Below are 25,799 nucleotides of genomic sequence, written 5' to 3' on the forward strand. Positions count from 1 at the left end.
TTTCAAATGATATTTTTGGTAGAAATCAAGTTGGGGGGAGGGCACTGCAGCCCTACCGTCAGTATAGTTTTTAAAGTTTTAAAAATTAATTTAAAGCTGCCATTAAATAGTCATTTAGCTTAAGCTGTAGATGGATGTAATTCAGTAAATTCAGTAAATGCATAAATATTTCTCAAAAACTAACCTGACTCTCTCCATATGTCTCCAGATTTTTCTTTCTGCTTGGTCCTATACTGAGCCAAAAAGGATATTTTAAAACATATACATTTTGGAAGTAGATTTTTCCAGTTTTAGGATATGGAACAATATTGTAATCCTCTAATTTTTAATACAAATGAACTTGATTTATACATATCGCTGATCATTTTAAAGGGTATTTGGCATCCAGCCTTCTTCTCTATGGCTGCCTTCCTTAAGTCAGTGTCCAATTCAGGAGCTGAAGGCAGACAGGAGATGGGCTAGAGCAAAACTCAGATCCAGAATATTTTTTTCCAAGAATAAATAAATTCTCTCTCCCAAAAGAATGCAGCAGCCAAGATTCTGTAATTCTCTGAGGGGCCGTGACCCCTGGGGTACTGCAGTCCCATACTCTGGGCTTACACCTTGATCTTAGGTTGAGGATGGCCTAAGCACAGCCTGGCTGATTATGACCTTCTTCCTGAAGGTGCCTCACATACTAGTGGCAGCCATCTGGATGTGCTCACAGATTGGGAGCAGCTGCATAATGTCTGAATACTCAACAGGACCAGCAGCTGTTAGGAAGGAGCAAGGAGTTGTTAAGGTCTTCTGCTTCCAGACACACCCTGGATTTCTTTTTCTTCCTGGCTCATGCAAAATGGGGACTAGAACATCTGCCTTTTCTCTTTTCCTTTCCCCCTTTCTGGGGGTACTGATGCCTTCCATGGAAGGAGTCTGCAAGGCCAGTGCCAGAGAAGTGACCTCTTGTTTCCTGAACTCCCTATTGTCTCTTTAAATAGCTCTCAATTTGTGCTCTAATATTTTACAGAGGGATTATAAGCTGCCAGCTGTGACAACTGAAATGTTTCTTCAAATGTCCCTTTTTCTTTGTTTATGTTAGGCCTTCATTAATTTAAAGCAAATGACATCAGTGAGTCATCTCCCCCAAATTGGGAAATAATGGGAATAATTCATGTGAATGTTACCTATCATTTGAATGTTTTTTTTAAAAAATTCCCAAATAATGGATCGGAGCATATATAAAAAAGTCACCTTAAAGAAAGTGATAGCATGTAGCCAAACTTCTGTAGGAACTGAATCCAGGAATTGACTAAATTCTTTCCATAGCTATTACTGTATTGCATGTATTATTACTGTATACAATCAGGCTTCAAATATGCATTTTGATCTCAAGTGAACAACTTAACTGCTGATATTATAGGTAGGTATGCACAGAAAGGCCAATGCAAGGCTTGAACATACTAAACAGAGATCATGGGCTTAGCTGTTCAATAGAATTTTGTTGGAAAAATAAGCCTGTTACCGTTCTAGGTGTATGACTATACATGCAATTAAGACTTTCTTGACTTCAGCTCTTCACTTATAAAATAATTTACCTATGTTAAAGAGTTCTGAGGGCTATACTTAATAAACATAATGTGCTTGGCATTGTGCCCAGCTTATAGCAGGTTCACAGTATATTCACATAAAATTGTCATTACTATTATTATTTTACTATCATCATTACTACCTAGATTGTGAAGAGTACTTATTCACATGTACTACTAGATATGAGCAACATAGTAGAGAGGTGAAAAGCATGGGTCCTGGAGTAAGTTACACCTGTATTCAAGTTCCTCCTTAGCCAGTTGCTTTTAACCTCGGGCAAGTTACTTCTCTAAACGTCAATCTGTTCACTGGTAAATTGGGAAAGGATAGTTTACTGTGTTACTTTTGGGATTAAGGCCATATTATCATAACAGTAAATTAAATAAGACACTGGCACATGGCAAGTGCATAGTAAATGTTAACTATGATCATTATGACTTTACTGTTAGTATTTGTCTTATTCTAAAATTGGGACATATGTGCAGCCTTTATTGGGGTTATTTTGATAGGTTTCAGGAGAAAGTAAGGGTGAAATCAAACTTAGACAGGCCTGATTTATGAGAACTTCCTTATTAATTTAGAAAAAAAATCTGGGGAGAAAAAAATCACTGGCTTAGTAATGTTAAACTGAGAAGCTGCAATTCAGTGGGAAGGACATGGCCCTGGTGGTCAGGGGACCTCTGTTACAAACCCAGGCCTGCCAATAATCAGCTCTGTGGCTTTGGCCAAGCCATTTAACAGCACAAGGCCTTAACAACCTCATCTGTAAAATAAGACAATTTGGACAGATGATCTGTAAGACTGACTATTCTCTAAATCTGATCTAACGAGGTCTTATCATTCAGTTTTGGCTCTCTAAGAAGAAAAATGTAGTGCTTTAAGAGGGAAGAGAGTAAGGAAATCGCATAAAATATAAAGAATGGTCCTTATTGTCCTCCTGATCCATGATAATTTTTTTTCTCAGCTGATGTAATAGTTGGCTTTTTAAAAAGTTTCCCCCGAAAAAGTCCAGATGCTATGATTTCATCAACCACAAACAAATGGGGCAGGGCTGGTGAGGTCCTGGGAAAATGAACATAATTCCTGGAAAACAAAGTTTATACCCTAACTAGTTGTCCCAAAAGGCCTAGATGGATTCATACCCATTAGCACTTTGAAACCAAACAATTCATGATTGATTATAAAATTTTCATGTAGCTCAGTATTATATTTAAATTATTAACACCAGATAACTTACATTAACTTATCTTGCTTTTGGATTTTTATGTGAGGTATCAATCAACCATGATTATTCTTTCTCTGGGTCCACAGAGAACATGTTTGGCCACTAACATGATAACTATACACGAAGTGACATTACTTTCAAATATTCAACCATTTTCCAGCCAAAAATCAATCTAAAGAATACAACCTAAATCAACCATTTTCTTCTATTTTTGGCGGTAATTCAAATGTGCAATTTCTCTCACAGTTTAGGACATGAGCATCCTTTCATAAATAATTATCTACATGTAAAAACTTCCCAGTGGCTGAACACATGGACTCGTAAGTGGTGTCAAGCTTACAAATCTATTATCCTTAGGTGCTTTAACTCATTTTTCCTAAATGGTATTATGGTTTAAAGTATAGGAAATGTCTGATGGAGTCAAAAAGGGAATATGTTAAAGTTACAATACCGAAAGCCAGGAACTAAAAACTTGCTGTGAATATTATACTATTCAATGTAATAAGTACTAACCTAGCAAGAGGAGAATTCTGTTAAAATATATAACTCAAGAGAGAACCACGAAGCTAAACAGCTTATTGAGCATGAATTTTTATTATGGTGATACTGTAAAAATATTTAATAACAAATATAGCCTGTGCATAAACTAATACCCAGGGAGTAGGTCTGTGAATAGCACTCAAGGGGTTAAGGGTGATCACTCTTTATTAATTTGTATGAAACATTCCAATATCAATGATAATCAATATGAATATATCAATAATGTACTGGGTGAGTATCAGATCTGGCTCTAAATTTGAGAAACTTAGAGACAAGAGTGATGAAGGATCAATAGTTATCCTTGTATAGAAGTAAAACCCCAAGACTATACAATTTTCCCAACAGTGCTCAATTACTTTCTTTACTTGGTATGTCCTTACTGCCTGTGAACTCCCTTCGTAATTCCTTTGCTTGAGGCATCATCATACACCAGAAAGCTTCCACCCTGCACCCAAAACTAAGTTAAATGTCTGCCTCTATAGTGACAATATATTTTCTATCTTGTGATACAGTTAATTGAAAGTATTTCTTCTTCCTGACTGTCCCTCTTCCTTAGCCCTAAGTTCACTTAGTAAACAAGAATCTCCACTAAATCAAAGCAGAAAATGTATGTCTTGTTACACTCCTTGGTACTGGAACAAAGTAAACCCTCGATAAGTATTTGCAGGAAGGAATAAATCACTTAAATGTGCTTTTTAAAATTCACATTCCCAGGCTCCATTCCTAAAGATTTTGATGCATTTTTTTTTAGCAAGTATCCCAAGTGATTCAGATGCAAATGGCCCAGAAATATTTTTGTTCCCAGAAACTAGACCTGATATATTTAGCAGTTCCTTAATTTTTCAACAACCATTTGGATTAACTTGCTAGGGCTGCGATAACAAAGTACCACTAACTGGGTGGCTTATGCAACAGAAACTTCATGTCTATCCGTTATGGAGGATAGATGTCTAAAACAGATGTTAGTTAGCAGGGTTAGTTCCTTCTGAGAACTGTGAGTAAAGGATCTGTCCAAGGATTCTCTCCTTGGCTTATAGGTGGATGTCTTTATGCTCACCTGGTGTTCTCCCTGTATTCATGTCTCTTTCCAAATTTCTGTTGTGTAAGGACATACTGGATTAGAGGCTCACCCTAATGATCTTCTCTGAATTAACTTCATCTGCAAGAACTGTATTTCCAAATAAAGTCACTTCTGAGGTACTGGAAGTTAGTCCTTCAACACATTGACTTGGAGAGAGGGATTACAATTCAGCTCACAACATCCCTTACTTATTTTGCAATCCTCTGACTTTTTTTTTCCCATGAGAGATATGTTAGAGTATAGAGAATATACAAAAAAACTCTGAAAAGGTCTGGTAATTTTGCTATGTCACTGTTAGATAAAAGGTGATGTCGACATTGCACATATACTTAGATTTACACAAGTTCTTTAAAAGCTGGGTTTAAAGTTTTGCTAATTTATGTTTTAAAGGTACATGAGAATGCCAATTAAAGTACCTCTTTGGAAAATTCTTTTGTAATGTATAGACTCTTTCTGTTAAAATAATTATTACTGATCCTGAAATGTCAACTCAGATTTTCTTGAATCAGAGCAGTTTTTGGTGGGAGAGGGGGCTGCACCCATGGCATGCAGAAGTTCCCCAAGCTAGGGACGGAATCCATGTCGCATGTCACAGTGACTACAGCCAAGACAGGGATAATGCCGTATCTTTTAACTGCTGAGCCACAAGGGAGTTGTGAAGCAGGGCATTTCTAAGATTAGAAATATATAAGGAAAAAGTTTGGACCTATACCTTGAGAGAGTCTCTCTGAATACAAAATAGAAAGCACAGACTACAGGCGAATCTGTGATAATGAACTACAGAACAGAGAAGTTTTATGGAAAAGTACAATTGTGTGTCCCAAAGATTAAATTTCAAAATTGAGCCCTCAAAACTAATAAATGAAACCCAAAACTTTCTATTTGAGATGATGGTGAGGGTCTAAATTCCACATTAATCCAACAGATATTTATCAAGAGTTTATAATGTATTAGAGCCTTTGATTGATATAGAAAGACACAGACTTTGCCTTCAAAGAAGATCAAATTATAGAGATAATGGTAAAAATAAATAGCTCTGATAAAAGTCAGACTTATTAGGAGTTATAATTGATAACCATAGTCTTGAGATGTTTCTAATTTTAAATACATGGTCCCACAGTCCCCATATTTTCATATTAGATTTATATGCCCTGACTCTTCCTTCCTCTTTCCCGCCATCCTTTCCTCTCTTTTCTTCGTTTCTTCTTCTCCCCCTTCTTTTCATTCTTTTCAATTATACAATATTATAAATATGAATCTTATACTTGTTATATACCTTCAAAACAGTTTCTCAAGCTTTCACTTTTTTCAAGATTTTTATAAACTAGACTTTGTGTTAATCACCTATTGGTTGGTACTCATCCTCTCTGCATTACTTTCTCCATATCATAATGGAGGTAATAACAGTATCTCCCATAAATTATCATGTTAAACTTCAAGAGAGATAAAGTATGTAAAGTGCTTAGCATAATATCTAGCACTAAATATAAGTTTTTCTTTTCTTTTTTTCTTCTAATTTTTAAAGGTCCTGGATATTTCTTGTTATGTTTACTACTAAGCATTTCATACTTTTCTTGCTATTATAAACTGGTAGCAGCTTTGTAAATATTTTTGTAATGGGAGAGTTTGGAATGGAGGGAATTTTACTATCACACTGTCTTGATTTCATATAACCTTGGATATATTGAAAAAAGTTAAATGGTTACTTCCAGACACCTTTCATATTGCATGAATGATCTGCCACATGCTATTACTTCTGCTTCATATCAGCTTATTTTCACTAATCAAACAAGAATTTATTACATAACCAACTTCTACACATTAATAAACAAAAGAATACCAGTGTTTTCCACCCACAGTAGAGGAAGTCATCCAATAAATTGGGTTTGATTCTAGGCATGTGAAGAAGATGAAAATCACAGAAATATTTTGTAGTTGTTCCAAGTTACCAAATGTATTTCAATCTTAGCACTTCCATTACATGTCATTTGATTAATCAATAGATTGTAACCAGGTTATATAATTATAAATCCTTAGAAAATGCTTTGATTGATGATGATAACACAACATTCTTACATAAAAAAGATACAACAATTCGCCTGGGCAAGGTCCTCTGACTTAAAGGAATTCAGTGGTTTTAACAATTCAGGTTGGCAGGCAAGTCTAAATGATTGCTGAATGTTGTAAGTGTAACTACATCACATGTAGCACTGATAATATGCAGATTGTCTTTTTTTCTTTTTTGGCTGCCCTGTGGTATATGGAGTTCCCTGGCCAAAGATCAGATCTGAGCCACAGTTGTGACCTACCCACAGCTGTGGCTGGATTCTTAACCCACTGTTCTGGTCCAGGGATCAAACCTGCACCCCAGCACTTCAGAGACGCTGCTGGTACCATTGCACTACAGCAGGAACTCCAATAATATGCAGTTTTGAGGTTGTATATACATAAATTATAACAAAAAATAAAATGGAGAACTAAAGACTTTTTTAAAAAGAAAGCCCACAATTTCTCTCCATTTGTTTAAAGAAATAAAATGAAGTTTTTAGAAATATAATGAAGTACAAATCTGTTGACTGTCTTTTAAACCATAGTATCTCCTCTGCTTATCTTGAAGAAATACAGTGCAAAGCAAATAGCCATTTAAATTCTTTTCTCTTTCAGGAACTTCTGGGACAAGCCTGGAAGAATTATACTGCCATTCTTTTCACTCACGCAGAAAAAATAGAAGAGGCTGGGTTCAGTGAAGAAGAGTATTTACGTGAGGCCTCTGATACACTGCTAACTCTGCTAAAGTCTATTCAACACAAATACATTTTCCAGTATAAAAAAGGAGACTCACTTAATGAACAAAGACTAAAAATATTAGAAAGAATCATAGAATTTATAAAAGAAAATTGTTACCAAGTTCTTAACTTTAAATAAGATTTAGGTGAAAGGTTTAAATAAGATTTAGGTGCTGGGTTTTAGAGTTAGCAACCTGGTTTCAAAAGTTTCTTTGTAAGATCAATACGGATCATCAGAATTTCCATATGCTGCCACGGAGAAGACACACTGGTATAAGCACTTTGAAAAACGGCAGTTTGGCAGTTAAAAATAAAATAAAGGAGTAAAGATTTCTAAGGCAAATCCTATGACACAGTAGTTAAACCCCAAAATATATATCCAACAGGAAAATACACATGTGTATACTACAAGACATGTATGTATACAAGAATGTTCCTAGCAGTACTATTCATAATAGCTGAAAACTGAAAAATTACCCAAATGTCCAGATTAGCAAACTGTGGTATATTCATACGATGAAATATTATAAAATAATGAGAATGAACAAACTACACCTGCATTAACAAGATGAATGAATTATCCAAAATGCTGAAAGAAAGAAGCCAGACATAAAAGAGCACATACTTAAGTGATTTCATTTGTATACATTTCAGAGACAGTCAAAACTAATGTAATTTAAACTATTCTGATATGAGAAGCATCAGAAGAGAGTAGTAACCCTTGGGAAGGGGATAGTGAGGGAAAGCAAGCAACAGGGAAGCTTCTGAGATCAGTAATGTTCTATTTGCTGATCTGGAGCTGGTTTCACAGACTGTGTTCTCTTTGTGAAAATTCAACAACACCTCTGACTTATGAACTGTTCAGTATATTTGTTATACTTAAATAAAAGTTAGCAATGAATAAATTATTTGAAAAGCTTGTTCCACTACTTACTTGATACTAGGCAAGAAAAATTAAAAACTTGTGAAGGTCTTTTTCCTCATGGAAAATACCTACTTCATAGTTACTGTAATGATTAAACAACTTAGTACATGGTAGATGCCCAACAAATGTTAACTTCCTCTTCCACTATCTTATAACCTCTGGTTCCTGTTTAGGTTTGGAAATATAGGTAAATGCTTAGAGCCAAATACTGCAGCAGAAATAAATGTAACAATTGTAATAACCAATATGAATAAAGCTTTGACTGAAGAGGTTTCCAGTTTACCTTGGAAGGCTGGTCACTTTGGCTTAGCGCAGTGCTCCAGGGTAATCTCAAAGACAGCAGTGGGGAGCCAAAGAAAATAATTCTGGTCAATCACATGGGCCAAGTTCATCACCAAGTCAAAATCAGATCACCCCCATGTTTAACATTTGTACATGAACTTTATCATTTATAAAATCTTTTCTCTAAGATAGTCCCCAATTTACAAACAGCTTGTTCTCATCAAGTTAATTTGTAAATTGTTTGGGTTTTTTGTTGTTGTTTGCTTGTTTGTCTGTAGTGTGTAGTATACTGTATTTTCCGTTAAAAACAGGATTATAGCTTGTGGTTATTCTCCCAGACTAGTCCTCAAAAGCATACTTAATGTATAATATTACTTGAATTCTAGCACGAATTTATAAAGTGTTTCTAAGGGAAAGCATGATACAAATCCCAACTTGAAACAGTATCTATTTCTCTTCATGGCCCCCTCCTATTCTTGTAGGCCCAGGATTGTGAAGTGGGAGTCTCCATAGTGCAGCTGAGTTTGGGAGTTAAGTAAAAAAATGACACTTTCCTAGGGGTTGGTGGCTTGGTGACCAGGGAAAGAGATTTGAGGCCAAAAAGTTGAAACTGCAGTGACTAGTTTCCACGAAGAGTGGAAAATTCATGTTTTGACTCTTTCACATCCTTCATTCATATGATGTCAGCTAACCCTTGTAGAACACAGATACTAATTAGCTTCAGGAAAGGATGTACAGAATCATTAAGGATTCAAGATCTCCGAGGCTGGCCTAAGGTTAATGATTCTACTTTCAAAGAGGAAGACTTCTGTGATGTTCTTCTCTGTGTTGTTATTGTTATTTTTATATATAAAACCTTGAAAGGGATCGTATTACATATTTGACTTTAGTAGTCAGACTTTGCTTTTTCCAGTTAGCCTTTACCTCTTTTCTTCTTCATGCAAATCAGCCCATTATCGATAGCTCAAGTCAACAAAAGCATGGTATACACTATTTGTATTTCCTGCATGTCCAAATAATCACACAAAAACATACGTGGGGCTTAAAAAAAGGCATTTTCATACTATATTCTTTACAGTATCTTTTTTCACTTAACATCACCTCATATAAATTCTTCCAACTCTAAAATTTAGCTTTAATTCACCCATTTTAAAGACCGCATAGCAGAATGCATAACATTTCAGGGTGTATATGTAATAATTTATGTAAATATTCCTCTATTGATGTGCATTCCAGTTTTCTGACATCCAAAGCTATGCTCCAATAACTATGCTCGTACATATATTTTAATATAATATTGACTTTTTTTCTGGAAATTATATTTCCAAGAGTGGGATTTATGAATTGAACTACATATACACTCTAATTTTTATGTATCTAAATTTGTTTTCATAAATGTTGCAACGAATTTTAAACATTTGAAAACCCTTTTCCTATATTCTTGTCATCAAACAATGTTATCATCTTACACACCTATTGCTAACACCAGTTTGGTAAATATAAATCGTATCTTACTGTTTACCTTAATTTGCATTTCCCAGACTACTATTGAATTGGAGCATCTTTTTATAAGCACATTGGTCATTTAGATTTACTCTTCCATGAAACTGTCTCTTCATACTTTTTCTTTTTGTCATTTTTCTATTGGATCACTTCACATAAATGTTCTTTGCTTAACAAAAACCTTAGTCAGGCTCCATAACTTTCTCCTAGGCCCATCTACTTCTTTTAAATTTGGTTTTAGCAAGAACCCTAAGTCAGTTCTACAGAACCCTCTACCTTCAATATTTGATCAGGTTCCTTGTCTAATCACCCTGACCTGTATTCAGTAAAGATCCTGTTAGGTGGGTTTACCCAGACTCCCTCTGACCCTTCCTTGTGGTTCCCTCTTAGTAATTTTCCATCCACTTAGCCCCACCCTGCTCCTTTGCCTTACTGCCCATGCTGTATTCAGAGTTGAGCCTAATCTCTCTCCTCCACTGTAAATTTCCATTCCAGTGGTCCCTATACCTATTGTGATGGTCCTGAATAAAGTCTGCCTTATCATCTTTAACAAGTGTTGCAGAATACTTTTTCCTTAGTACTTACTGCTTGGTAAATTGCAAAAACTCAACTTATATATTGGTATTAGTCCTCTGTCTTTCATGTTGTAAACTTTCTTTATTCTACATTTTTGTCCTTCAGTTTTCTGTATGGTAACATTTGCCAAAATAAATGTGAATTTTATTATGGTCATATATTTCTGTATACATGATATAAGATAGGGTTTTAGTTTCATTTCCTTTTTGATAGGTACCAAAAGTATTTGCTCTATTTATTAAATATTTCATCCCTTTCCTACTGAGATAGATATATAAATATATACCTCCTTTATTTATGGATCTATCCTGGATTCTTAATTCTATTCCATTATCTATTTTATTTATATTACTGTCAATACCATAATGATTTAATTAAAATTGCTTTATAGTCTTCTTGATACCTAAGAGGAAACATTTCTCTTGTTTTTTTCTCAAAATACTTTCTGGCTACTCCCAATCATTCATTTATATATATATTTTCAGATACGTTTTATCTAACTAAAAAATTATTTTGCAGTGTGTGTACAAATGACATTTTATATTAAATCCTCCTATAAAAGCATACAGGATATTTATCCATCTTAAGTTTATTATTTATTTTATATTACTTCATTTCTTACATTTTTCTTTTTCTTAGTTTTGCCAATTTGATGAAGTTACTATTAATTCAGCTTTTCTTCTTGATAATTTGGAAGTCCTACTCTAATTCATACCCATTAAGAATTAACCCCACTCACATCAATGAACAGGTCCTCTAGACAAAAAACCAATAAGGCAGCAGAGATCCTAAATGACACAGTAGACAAGTTAGACTTAATTGACATTTTCAGGACATTACACCCAAAAGTCTGAATGTATATTCTTTTCAAGTACACAGGGAACATTCTCAAGGATTGACCACATACTGGGGCATAAAACTAACCTCAACAAATTTAAGAATATAGAAATTATTTTAAGTATCTTCTCTGACCACATCGAAATGAAACTAGAAATGAACCACAGGAAAAGAAATTAGAAAAACTGACTACATGGAGACTAAACAACATGCTACTAAAAAAACCAATGGATCAATGAGGAAATCAAAAAGGAAATTAAAAAAATACCTTGAGACAAATGATAATGAAGCCGCAAACATTCAAAACCTGTGGGATGCACAAAAGTAGTGCTTAGAGGGAAATTCATAGTGATACACGCCTTCCTCAAAAAAGAAGAAAAATCTCAAATCAACAACTTAATCCACCATCTAAATAAATTAGAAAAAGAAGAACAAACTAAACCTAAAGTGAGCAGAAGGAAGGAAGTCATAAAGATCAGAGAGGAAAGCAATAAATAGAGATTCAAAAAATAATAGAAAAAAAATCAATAAAACCAAGAGCTGGTTCTTTGAAAAGGTAAACAAAACTGACAAACCTCTGGCCAGCCTCACCAAGAAGAGGAGAGAAAAAACCCAAATAAACAAAATAAGAAATGAAAAAGGAGAAATCAAAATGCATACCACAGAAATACAAAAAACCACAAGAGAATATTATGAACAATTATATGCCAACAAATTTGACAACCTAGAAGAAATGGACAACTTTCTAGAGACTTACAGCCAACGAAAACTGAATCAAGAAAAGACAGATTGACTAAACAGACTAATCACTAGAAATGAAATTGAATATGTCATAAAGCACTGCCTAAAAACAAAAGTCCAGGACCAGACGGCTTCACAGGTGAATTCTACCAAACATACAAAGAGGAACACACACCCATCCTCCTTAAATTTTTCCAAAAGGTTGAAGAAGAAGGAACACTCCCAAAGACATTCTATGAAGCACCATCAACCTAATACCAAAAATCAGACAAAGATACTACCAAAAAAGAAAATTATAGGCCCATGTCTTTGATGAATATAGACGGAAAAATTCTCAACAAAATTTTAGCCAAATGAATCCAACAACGTATAAAAAAGATCATACACCATGACAAGTGGGATTCATCCCAGGTTCACAAGGATGGTTCAACAAAGTCCAACATCCATTCATGATAAAAACTCTTATCAAAGTGAGTATAGAGGGAACATACCTAACACAATAAAAGCCATTTATGACAAACCCACAGCATATATAATACTCCATGGAGAAAAGCTGAAAGACCTCCTGCTAAAATCTGAAACAAGACAAGTATGACCACTCACACTTTTATTCAACATGGTATTGCAAGTCCTAGCCACAGCAGTCAGACAAAGGAAATAAAAGGTATCCAAACTGGAAGAGAAGAAGTGAAATTGTCACTCTATGCAGATGACATGATACTATATATAGAAAAACTTAAGGATTCCACACAACAAATACTCCAACTTATGAACAAATTCAGCAAAGTAGCAGGATATGATTAACATTCAGAAATTAGTTGCATTTCTATATACTAAGAATGAAATATTAGAAAAAGAATACAAAAATAGAATACCATTTAAATTGCACCCCAAAAAATTAAATACCAAGGAATAAACCTGACCAAGGAGGTATAGACTTATATGCTGAGAACTATAAAGCATTAATCAAGGACATTAAAGAGGATTCAAAGAAATGGAAAATATTCCATGCTCCTGGGTTGGAAGAATTAATCTTGTTAAAATGGCCATACTACCCAAAGTAATCCACAGATTCAGTGCAATCCATATCAAATGACCCATGACATTTTTCACAGAACTAGAACAAACAATCCAAAAATTTATATGGAACCACAAAAGACCCAGAATTGCCAAAGCAATCCTGAGGAACAAAAACCAAGCAGGAGGCATAACCCTCCCAAACTTCAGGCAATACTACAAAGCTACAGTAATCAAGACAGTGTGGTACTGGTACCAAAACAGAGATACAGACCAATGGAACAGAATAGAGAATCCAGAAATAAACCCAGACTCCTATGGTCAATCAATCTTTGACAAAGGAGGCAAGAACATAAAATGGGAAAAAGAAAGTCTTTTCAGCAAGTGGTGCTGGGAAAACTGGACAGCTGCATGTAAATCAATGAAACTAGAACACACCCTCACACCATGCACAAAAATAAACTCAAAATGGCTTAAAGATTTAAACAGAAGACAAGACACCATCAAACTCCTAGGCAAAACATATGGGCAAAACATTCTCTGACATCAACTGTACAAATATTTTCTTAAGTCAGTCTCCCAAGGTAACAGAAATAAAAACAAAAATAAAACAATGGGACCTAATCAAAATTTGCCTTTGCAAAACAAAGGAATCCATAAAAAAAAAAAAGACAACCTATGAAATGGGCAAAAAGTTTCAAATGATGCAACTGACAAGGGCTTAATCTCTAAAATACACAAACAACCTATAAAACTCAACAGTAAAAAAAAACCCAATTAAAAAATGGACAAAAGACCTGAATAGACATTTCTCCAAAGAAGGTATACAGCTGGCCAACAGGCACATTTAAAAAATGCTCAACATCACTAATTATTAGAGAAATGCACATCAAAACTACTATAAGGTACCACCTCACACTGGTCAGAATGGCCATCATTAACAAGTCAACAAGTAGCAAATGCTGGAGAGGGTGTGGAGAAAAGGGAACCCTCCTACAATGTTGGTGGGAATGTAAATTGGTACCACTATGGAAAACAGCATGGAGGTACCTCAGAAAACTAAATATAGAACTACCATATGACCCAGCAATCCCACTTTTGGGCATGTATCTGGACAAAACTTTCCTTGAGAAAGATACATGCACCTGTATATTCATTGCAGCACTATTCACAATAGCCAAGACATGGAAACAATCTAATGTCCATCAGTAGATGAATGGATTAAGAAGTGGTACATACACACAATGAAATACCACTCAGCCATAAAAAAAGAACAAAATAACGACATTTGAAGCAATATGGATGGAATTAGAGATTCTTGTACTAAGTGAATTAAGTCAGAAAGATAAAGACAAATACCATATATCACTTATATTTGGAATCTAATATATGGCACAAACGAACCTTTTCACAGAAAATAAACTCATGGACTTGGAATTCAGAGTTGTGGTTGCCACAGGGGATAGGGAGGGAGTGGGATAAACTGGGAGTGTGGGACTAATAGATGCAAACTATTGCATTTCAAGTAGATAAGCAATGAGATCCTGCTGTACATAGCACAGGGAACTACATCTAGTCACTAGTGATGGAGCATAACGGAGGATAATATGAGAAAAAGAATGTGTGTATATATGTGTGACTGGGTCACTTTGCCGTACAGTAGAAAATTCATACAACACTATAAACCAACTATAATGGAAAAAATAAAACCATTATATATAAGAAAGAATTATTTTATTGTCCTTGAATTCAGAATCAATTTCATCTTCTCTACTACTGTTTGATAACAAAGTAAGAACTGTTTTCCTAAACAAGAATGCTTTCTCCACTAAATTATACCTTCAACTATTAAAATAAGATTTTTAGAAAATTTTCATTTCCTCCCTATCCTTTACTCCTTACAGCATCTTCCCATGGAAGAAGTCTTTGGAATGCTTTTCTTTTCCCCATATTACTAGATTTTGCTAAGATAGTTAATTATTTAACTCAAGACTCCCCTTACAGATTGCCCCTTGTGTTTCAAAAGTCTTTTTTTATGATTTACACTGAGCATTCCTTGTAGTTTATCATTATCTCTTTTATTTAATATACACATATTAGAAGGTCCATTCTTAACCATTATTCTCTCTCATATTCTCACATCTTTCTAGCTAGTGCATTTGCCTAATAATATACTCTGAATTCTAGCATCTCACTTAGTGCAACTAGTATCCCAGAGGCATTAATTCCAGACACAGTCTTCCATGAACCATAGCAATTCCAAGTCCTCAGAATAACATAATGGATGTAGGCAAATAATTTGTTGGAAATGTGGTAGTTGAACCATAAAAATAGCAAGGCATTGAAAGTGGACATCTTGTGCCATGCTCTACCTGAAGCTAATTATTCAGCTTTTTTTTCTGGATGACGACACGTGTATCCACTGAACAAACTCATCATTACTGGAGATAATTACAACTTGTAACAGAACAACCATGTGACCAGAATTAGCCCAGGGAAAATAAATGATGTCCAGAAAGTTCATCTTTGGTACTCTGCTGCCTTTCTTATTATAACTCTACAATTTGTAATCTTTCCTTATATTCCTTTAGGTGCCCTATCTGTATGCTATTCTTAACTGGAAGACAAAAATCTCTACAAAACTTTATATCTGAAAGTGTTTTGAACATTTTAATGATTAAAAAGATAGTACATTTAAAATTTCTGTGTGGATTAGTGCCTCATTAGTACATCCCATCCTGGGGCATGAGGGGTTCATCTCTAATATTCACCAGTTCTGACCTTTATTAGGTTTATTCTTCTAGATTACAGTAGCTCAATTAGCAATTTCAGACTTCCTTTTATGTTTATCTATGCTCTGCATTTAAGTAAAAACGTGCTTAGATTTTCTCTTCTACTGATTTTCAGGCATATCATAATTCTTTTACAGGAGGCTAATAATGTTTTTAAGTGGCATTGCTATTTCCCAGATTCTCAAACTTTATTTAAAAAATGTTTCTCAATTTTCCACCATGGAATTACTGTCAATTCATAGCTTTAAAAGAAAATGTTATCCTTTCATATGAAACCAAAAGTTACAGAAAAAGTTATCTCTACCAGAATCATTCTTTATTGCTAAACTTACTAAAAGTGACTTTTGGGATGCATTTTTCATTACTCCTTTTCAAAGAGAAATCAAATTGTGGTGTTGATTTTGGATGATTCCTACACTGTTCTTTCCAAATTCCCCAGGTGTGAAAAGTTGAGTGGGTTTTAAATTAACAAGTATCAGCCAAATATCTGAGGCCTGAAAAGTTAACTGGATGCATATATTGAGAGCACTTCTCTACTGGGATGTATGATATTCTAATGAGACAATCTATAAAAACAAATGTAAAACTTCATCAGAGCAGCTTTGATAGGAAGGTTCATCATGTGAATGCCACTGTAGGAATGAGCAGAAATTAATAACTGCTATTTGAAAAATTCTGTAAGCATTATGAAGCAATGGGAAAGGCAAGAAAAGTAGTTAGTTAGCCCTTTCATTTAAAAGGATCATTCTCTTTTCTTGCAATTATTGAGCCCTGGGCTTGTTTCTGCTGCTGTTGCTAAGGACAATAGCCTTCCAGATAGAAAATGATGTTGATGAGACATAAACTAACACATACATGCATATTTCACTCAAAAAATCCAGAGAACTGGGAATAGGTATGTTAAGAGGGGTGGGAATAAGGAAGGGGAAAGAAAAAAACAAACAGGGGAATACCTAAGAGTGAAAAAATATAATACACAATAATTAATTCACACTATGAAACTCCAGATGGCTCACTTTCAAACTAACAATTATTTCATTGTTCTGGGTCCTTTCTCCAATTTTTTTTTAAGAGTTATACTCCTATGAATTATCTCAGCCAAAACTTATCCATAAGTTAAAACCTAACTTTAAAAAGTACAAAGCAACAATATGTATATAAGTTACCAATTCTTTTCCATTCCAAAAAGTTGGTATCTGAAGAAGATCCAGTTTTGTATAGGGGCATATTCGCCATCAGCAACTATCTTTATTTTCATTATTATTGTAAAATTTTGGGCTGTCATCCAAGAAGTACTGCAAATAGGTACAACTACAGAGTTGCTCTGGTTTAAATTATATCTATCTATCTATCTATCTATCTATCTATCTATCTATCTATCTATCTATCTATCTATCTATCTATCTATCTACCAATCTACCTATCTAGAACTTAGTGACCTGCTTCCTACATAGGCTTCTGAGATAGACTGTTCTTACAGAAATAGTGCCCACAATAGCAGTGTACTACTCAAAGGATCAAGGCATATACATGGTTTTTTAGAAAGGCAACTGCTGCCAGCAGCAGTAGCCAAGTTTTGCCAAGTGATTCTTCCTAAGACTTCTTCAGCAAAAAGAAAAAATTTGATGTATTCTCTTTGTAACCACTCCAAAGGAATGCTTAATGATCTCATCTCTCCCTTTAAAATCTCTTTAAATACTCCACTAAAGGAACTGCCCTAATCTCCTTACAGGAACTACTAGAGTTTAGGTTTTTTTAACTATAAAGCATTGAATATCTAATAATTCTATAATAAAATCCATGACAGATATTAATCTATCCCCCTAACTTATGTTACAGATGGAAATAGTTCTTCCTTAACTAAAATTTTGTTAAGGCAAAGCTTTCTCCACAAGACAGAAATTTGCAATAATATTATTGTTAGGTGAGTTACATTAATTTGCTTAATTTTTATTTTGTATCTTGGTAATAAAGTTTTAGTTTACACATCACTGCATAGGTCTTAGAACCAGAACTTGTATCACAATTTATGTAGCCAAAGTACACAGCTAATACTGTACACCATATTTTTTATATTTTTAAAGGTACAACATATAATTTCCCTAGTAAGTATACTCATGCGCATTTATTTATTTTGCTGTTTTAGGGCCACGCCCATGACATATAGAGGTTCCCAGGCTAGGGGTCGAATTGGAGCTGTAGTTACTGGCCTATGCCACAGCAACATCAGATCTGAGCCACATCTGCCACTTACACCACAGCTCATGGCAATGGCGGATCCTTAACCCACTGAGCGAGGCCAGGGATCGAACCTGCATCCTCATGGATGCTAGTCAGATTCGTTTCCACAGAGTCATGACGGGAACTCCTCATGCCCTTTTAATGACCTGTCATAAAGCAATAGTGAGGTGCTCCTCTCTCTGTCCACCAAGAACTTGAAAATATGATTGCTTTTATTTATGTTGAACACACAACAGTTAGAAGTATTGTCTTCCTAGTCTAAGAAAATTACAAAACTATTTGAAACTTTATCAATAATATTAAACCAGTGAAAAGGCAACAATGAACAGGGCTGCCCAGTATCTAAATATTTTGGATTTTGGTGGGAGTGCAGGGAGGGAAAAGAAAGTCTCAATAACGAATCTCTTTAGTGAGGCAAGAGATAGTACATCTGGTATAGAGAACTATCAGGTTTGTTGAAAGACAGGGACTATATGAAATATTCTTTAAGAAACTATGTCCATTTCACATACACCAAGTAATCTTCTGAACAAGAATTCAACGTGTCAGGAACTATGATACCAGGAAAAGGGACATAAGAGATAGGAACACTAGTTTCTGGAAAGGAACATCCTTAACATAAACTGATTTAACACAATATACAACTATTATGTGTAAAAATATACATTTTCACAACTAACACAACTCAACCAAGTAAGTACTATTATTATATCCAACCTACAGATGAGGGAAGTAAGGTATAGAGAGGCTGAAGAGTTGCCCTGGATCACAAAGGCAACTTAAACTGTAGAGCTGGAGTCAAAACCAGGTCATCTGGCTTCAAAACCAATACTATTATGCTCTATGGATTTTTTAGCACCTCTGAGAATCACCTACAAATGTAGGTTTTTAGAGTTGCAAGCTATCACCTAGACATTAGGATCTCATTAAACTAACATTCTCTGATGCCCTATACAAACCTATCTTGCTGACATGTTTATTAAATTCAATGTGTTATGTTGAATGCTCTGTAAATGGTGTAATGAGAATCTGCATATTTTTAAAAAAGCAACAACGAATTATCTGTTTGACAGACATTTAATGTTCTTGTACCTGAAGAGTACTAAATGCTCTTCACAGAAGCAGGGCAGAAAAAAAAACCTTCCAATTTTATATTAAAATTTATATGTCCCCAAAATGACTCATCTCATGAGAATAATATACCAGGAATTTCTATCTATAAGAATAATTAGTACTGTCAGTACTCACTGTAAGATAGAGGGTTAACATTATATAAGAAAGTATCTTGGGGGACAGTCAGTTGTTGCTTTTTTGTTCCTGGTTTAGTCTGTAATACATACACAGATGTTAAGAGGCACCAGCTATTTAGTCTGTGGCCCAAAACCATCTCGTATTGTCGAAAACCTTAAAGGGCTGAATACCAGTCAGAAGCCAGAAGGGTTACGTCCAGTTCACTAACAATGATATTATTTTTTGTTCATTCTATAAGAGCTTTCTCTACCCAGCAATACAAATAAAACATAATTAAGTTTTCTGTAAAAATAATGACTGTATACAAATTAACGACTTAAGTATACAAATCTGGGTAACTTAGACAAGCAATAGTAATAATGTTCAAATGCTATGTCTCCTAGCTTTTACAATGTTTGGGTCTCTAGAATCAAATTGGTCATTTTCAATTTCATTATAAAATGACTAGTTAATAAGCCTGACAAAAATCCTAACTTGACATTCTTAAAGAGAAGACATTTATAACAGATACACAATATACTAAAAATCCAAGGGCTTCAAGTTGCATGCAACATGTGTCTACAAACAAGAAACAAAATGTTAATCTAGTTCAAGTTATCTGAATATATATAAAAAAGCAATGGGTTAGCCAACATATCCATTAAAAAAAAATCATCACAAAGCACATGAAATTTCCTCCCTGAATCATAAAGAATCAAAAACCATAGGCAAAAATGTAGTGTTTCTCTAACCAACTGAAAACAATATACATCAGGTAAAAGACAATGAAAGCCTAGAAAAGAAATAACACAAACATGAGTCAGGTGTATCTTAGGTACAAGTGACATATATTTCCTTTTATTGTTATTAAGTATTCTCCAATGTGTTTCAGTAACCGAAGCATTTTATTTTATTCCACTGTTGGCCATAGTTTGAGCCCTACACACTCCCTTCCCTTTCACCTCAAAGGGAGCGCCTTTGTATGTAGCCACACAATCATCATTAGTATAAAGGTCAGGCTGGATCTGCTCCCAAATCTTCTTCTTAGGATTCAGCTCCTTGTCAGGCTCTCCTGTTGGAGGAGAAAAAGAAAGCACAGCTAACATATTACATACATTGTCCATAGCGATTTCCAGTTAATTGTCTTGGATACAATTTCTGATCTTCAGACTTGATCAGAACTTTAACATTTACTTTTAACACTTATTTTATTTTTATGATGTCAGCAATTCATATTCTTGATTGTGAAAATAAAATATCTTGTCATTTCTTTAAAAATATTAAAGATATTATTTTTACTCTTATAATAAACAGTGCAGGTAATATAGCTCAGTGAATTTCTTTCCCATACACTTAGAATGAAAATGTAAGGCACTAATTTTATCACTTCATATAAAGAAAGAATGTGAAAAGATGAGCGCACAATGTGTTAAATTTTTACACATAGCAGAAGCAGCTTATGCTTTGTGATATATTTCAACATAAAAAATAAATGACTACAAATACCATATGATATCATTTATATCTGGAATCTAATATAAGGCACAAATGAACCTTTCCACAGAAAAGAAAATCATGGACTTGGAGAACAGGTTTGTGGTTGCCAAGGAGGAGGGGCAGGGAGTGGGGTGGTTGGGGAACTTGGGGTTAATAGATACAAACTCTTGCCTTTGGAATGGATTAGCAAAGAGATCTTGCTGTGTAGCACTGGGAACTCTGTCTAGTCACTTATGATGGAGCAGGATAATGTGCGAAAATAGAATGTGTACATGCATGTGTAACTGGGTCGCCATGCTGTACAGTAGAAAAAAAATTGTATTGGGGAAATGACAACTTAAAAAAAATTTCAATTAACCAATGTCATAAAAATAAAAAAAATTAAAAAAAAAATTAAAAATAAATGACTAGATTGTTGTTACAGCACTTAAAGATTTCGTATAAATACTGCAGGACGGTTTAAATGTTGGGGTTATCTAGCTAAATATGATAACCTCTCCGTAGAAGCAATGCCAAGTAGTTATGTTGTGAGTCATATGGGAAGTCTGAAACATGATAACTACTTTGGGTTTCATCTGCTGCCCATTCCATTTGGTGAGATGGAAAGACAAAGTAAGGAGACAAGGACTAACATTTTCTGAGCACTAGGGAATATATGTTGTTGCTTTCAATTCACACAACACTGTCTCTAATTTTATATATAAAGAAACTGGGGATCAAAGAAGTTAAGCTGCTCAAAGTCACACAATCAACAAACAGAGTCTGATTTGATACCAAAGTCCTTATTCTGTTAGTACAGCAGGTTGTCTCCTAATACACTGCGCTTTAGGAAAGAAACAAATAATACCTTTTTACATGTGCATAATACCACATCCCCTCTCTTTATGGTAACTCACACTATAAAGTTTACAATCAATAAGACAAATATATTGTAGAATATATCTGGTCTAGGCTTAAAGACCATCAATATGCCAAAAAAATCCCTCTATGTAATGAATGAAGAGGAAGGAGAAAATAAAACTTAAATATAACATGATTTTAAAAGCTGGGGATGTTCAAGAATAACATCTGAATGTATTGGTTCCAGAAATAATAAAGACGCTTAACGAAATCTCTTAAGTGTTAGCTTCAAAAGGAATACAATTTCCCTGGAGGTAATAACAAAAATCTTACTGAAGCATAATTCAGTAATAAACAGAAATAACTTTTTAAATCTTTTTATTAGCTCTTTAGAAACTGCCATGAAACTGGCAAGAACACACAAAACTGTCTCTGATAAGCAGATTTTCAGAGATGACAGACTAGTTAATTACATCTACAGTGGAACAGACATTAAAATTAAAACTGAAAAGACTTACTAGTATAAAGGATAAAGATTTCTTACTTCATTAAGAGCATCTGATTATGCTACTGGACAAGAGGAACTAATTAATAAATAAAATAGAAAAATATCCCAATATATGAAGTATCTATGAGAATGCTTTTTGTTTGTAAACTATTGCTTAGTCTACTAACGTTATTGTGCTTTTTACACAGATCACATGGAAGTGGGCATTCCAGAATTCTGAAAAGCTGAAAGCAGACACATGTTCAGAGAGGGCTGAGTACTAACTACGAATCCCCCCACCCTAGACCCAAGAGATGTTGCCAAACAGATAATGAATTCAAGAGCAAATCATCCAAGGTTTGTGTAAAAGCTTTTTATCAAGACCGTAGATAGTGCAGGTAAATTTCTGCTGAATGTAGACATAAGCCCGAAATACAACAAGATGTGGAGAAGCACAAAATTAAGCTTCTCAGATCTAGAAGACATTAACATATTTAGAAAATAATATTCAAAATAATACATAAACTATGCTTACATGGTGCTTAATAGGTGCCATTCACTGAACTATGTGTTTTATGTGTATTCATTCATTTAATCCTCTCAGTACACTAAATAGACACTATTAATTACTCCCATTTTACAGAAGAGAAAATAGTTACAAATATTACAGCTAAGAAGTTAAAATACTAGGCAGGGAGCTGAATGTTTCAGAAGTTAAACTTCACAAAACTCACAAGAAAATTGATACCATTAAAAACCTCTTCTTATAGATGAAAAAGTTGACGTTCAGAAAGGTTCCTAGGTCACCCAGCACTTGTGGAGCTAAAATCTGCAAGTTTTAAGCTTCTTATATAAGACTAATAATTTTCAAGGAACAATGACTTGAACTAAAAGTGAATGAGAAACTAATGAGAGGAACCTCCAAATCTTGACTGTTGTTTTCAACACATCAGGCTCAATACCTAAAATTCTGAATGTGGTTGTCAGGCTTTGACGAATCAGTTAGTGAAACTATGATTCAGACAACTAAACATTTGAGATTGTAATTAAAACGTGTTACATTATGATTACTAAATATAAATCAGAGCTGAGAAGTCTTGGAGGCAGTGTTAACCATCTCGCTAATTCAAAATGTTTCTCAATAACACACAATTTGGTAGGGTATAAAGCTAGTTTGAAATGAAAGTCACCTCCCACAAAAAAGCATACCTAATATTTTAAGAGATTTTTTAAAAAATGACCTCTATATTCCAGAGAAGTATTTCATCATTCTTGCATGTTCTATCCTTCTTCTAAATCTTTTTTTCTTATTTCCTTAATTTTTCTTTTTTTTTTTTCCACATGGCTACCCAGTGATGATACCAATAAAAGATCTTAGAGATAAAAACTGTAGAGACTCTATATAACTGTTGAGCACATGACAATAATCACCATTTGGAAATGGTTACACATATTGTATAAAAAACTAATCATTCACTTTAGGCCAATTCAATCTAAACAAAACACACAGGGAACAGGAACTAGCTCAAATAGGAGTTTGTAATGATGTAAAACATTGTGACTACTATCTCAGCATTTAAAACCTACAAAAAGCAATAAATACACATTCCAGAGTCCCTGGCATTCACAAATCTAGAGTAACAGCCTGAAACAATTTTAATTAGGCCATTCTACTACATAGAATGCTCATGCATCATCAGCTTCCCTGATAACTGCCATGGCCATAAAAAAGCTTAGTACTAATGTAATTATTTTGTTCATTAACTGAATTTTTGAACTATCTTTTTTTTAAATATATTTTTTATTTTTTTGTCTTTTTAGGGCCGCACTCGCAGCATATGGAGGTTCCCAGACTAGGGGTTCTAATCGGAGCTGCAGCTGCTGGCCTATGCCACAGCCACAGCAATGTGGGATCTGAGCTGACTCTGTGACCTACACCACAGCTCATGGCAATGCCAGATCCTTATCCCACTGAGCAAGGCCAGGGATTGAATCTGCGTCCTCATGGATGCCAATCATATTTGTTAACCACTGAGCCAGGACGGGAACTCCTGAACTATCACCCTTTGTGATACATAAAGTTAAATAAACTTTGCATATGGGGTCAGTTAATTTTACAAAGCTAATCAATAGAGAAAATCGATTTGTTGATTTGATAGGAATGATCATGGCAATAATGAAGGCAGATACACAGGTCTGTTCTCCAAATACTGGGGGGTGGGGGGGGTGGGAGGTGGTTTGTTTTATACATGTTTTACTAGTCTGTTTTTATTTATTCATTAACCAATTTATTGAGCTCCTACTGTATGCCTGACATTTTTCTGGATGATAGGAATATAGTAGTGAATACAAAAAGAAAAAAAGAAAAATCTTGACTTCATGATGCTTACATTTATTTCCATGTGGGCAGATAATAAATAATGTACAGTATATTAGATGATAAGTGTTTTGGAGAAAAATAAAACAAAGAAGGTGACATCTGAAAGATGTGAACAGGATGAGGAACCAAGCCATGCAACTACCTAGGGAAAGAGCCAGTGGCTCAATAGGAGTGATTCAAGAAGAGCTGAAGTACATGAGATTAATGTGATAACGAGAGGCTATTTTAAGGACCTGAATTTGTACTCTAGGTCAAATGAAAAGCTTTTTAACAATTTTCAACAGAGGAGTAATATATCTGATCTACATTGCTCTCTCAGCTATAACTGAACACAGACAGAAAAAGGGCAAAGGAAAAAGCAAGGAGATAAGTTAGAAAACTTTTGCAATTACCTGGATAAGAGATATTGGTGTGAGGATCAATCAAAGTGGTAGTGGTCAAGAGGATGAGAATGACTATATATGTTCAGAAGCTACAGTCACTAGCATTTGCTGAAGAAGATGTATGAGAAAATAAAAAGCAGGTAAGCAAATGGAAGAGTAAACAGAGTTCCTATCAGATGAGATGGGAAATGCCATGGAAAAAGGGAAATCCAGGGAAAAAATTGGGATATGTATTCTTCTCCCTTGGGACATATTAGTGAAGAAGTCTAGCAGGCAGCTAGAGAAGTGACTGAATCAAACGGCCAAAGGGAATGAACATGGAAAGAAAGTGGCCAAGCAAGGAAAAAGAAAAGAGGTCAGGAGGTGAGGAAGCAAAGGAGATGAGCAGAGCAGTCAGCGAAGCATAAGGACCACCAGGCAAGTGTGGTGTGAGAAGCCAAGTTAAAGTTAAGTAAGAAAAGAACTGAGAACTAGCCATGGATTTAGCTACAGGAAAGAAAGAATTGGTGATCTGGACCAGAGAAGTTCTGGTGGAACAGTGGAGAGAGAAACCTGACTGAAATGTGTTTTGGCAAGGAGAATCAAATATAGACAGGTTTAAATTTTTTTTTTTAATTATATTAGTTACAGGTATATAACACAGTGATTAGATATTTTTATACATTATGAAATGACTATCCCAACAAGATCAGTTACTGTCACAAAGTTGTTACAATATTATTGACTGTATTCCCTATGTATACATTATAACCCACAACTTATTAATTTTATAGTAAGAAGTTTGTACCTCTTAATTCCCTTCATCTATTTCTTCCATCCCCCCATACCTCTTCCCTCTAGCAACTATCAGTTTATTATCTATATCTACAA

The 25,799-nt window shown here is 34.6% G+C and overlaps 2 protein-coding genes across 6 annotated transcripts in view; one reads left to right on the forward strand and one right to left on the reverse strand.

The window, feature by feature from the left end:
- GIMD1 (GIMAP family P-loop NTPase domain containing 1) overlaps nucleotides 1–10,640 on the forward strand; it is an 83,163-nt gene extending 72,523 nt beyond the window's left edge. For both annotated transcript variants that reach the window (XM_084973284.1, XM_084973283.1), the window contains exon 5: nucleotides 7,077–10,640. In XM_084973284.1, the coding sequence (XP_084829410.1) occupies nucleotides 7,077–7,337 (261 nt within the window). In that variant the 3' untranslated portion in view covers nucleotides 7,338–10,640. The remainder of the gene's footprint in view (nucleotides 1–7,076) is intronic.
- A 7,151-nt stretch (nucleotides 10,641–17,791) lies between these two features.
- The window catches only part of AIMP1 (aminoacyl tRNA synthetase complex interacting multifunctional protein 1), a 41,725-nt gene continuing 33,717 nt past the window's right edge, over nucleotides 17,792–25,799 (reverse strand). For 3 of the 4 annotated variants that reach the window (XM_021100269.2, XM_084970624.1, XM_084970625.1), the window contains one exon: nucleotides 17,792–20,414. In XM_021100269.2, the coding sequence (XP_020955928.1) occupies nucleotides 20,248–20,414 (167 nt within the window). In that variant the 3' untranslated portion in view covers nucleotides 17,792–20,247. 4 annotated transcript variants of the gene reach the window in all.

This window comes from Sus scrofa, chromosome 8, assembly GCF_054392235.1.
Source record: "Sus scrofa isolate SSC_HxYL_T2T_F1_AM1 chromosome 8, Sscrofa_HxYL_maternal_Yorkshire_Landrace_v2.0, whole genome shotgun sequence".
NCBI lineage: Eukaryota > Metazoa > Chordata > Mammalia > Artiodactyla > Suidae > Sus > Sus scrofa.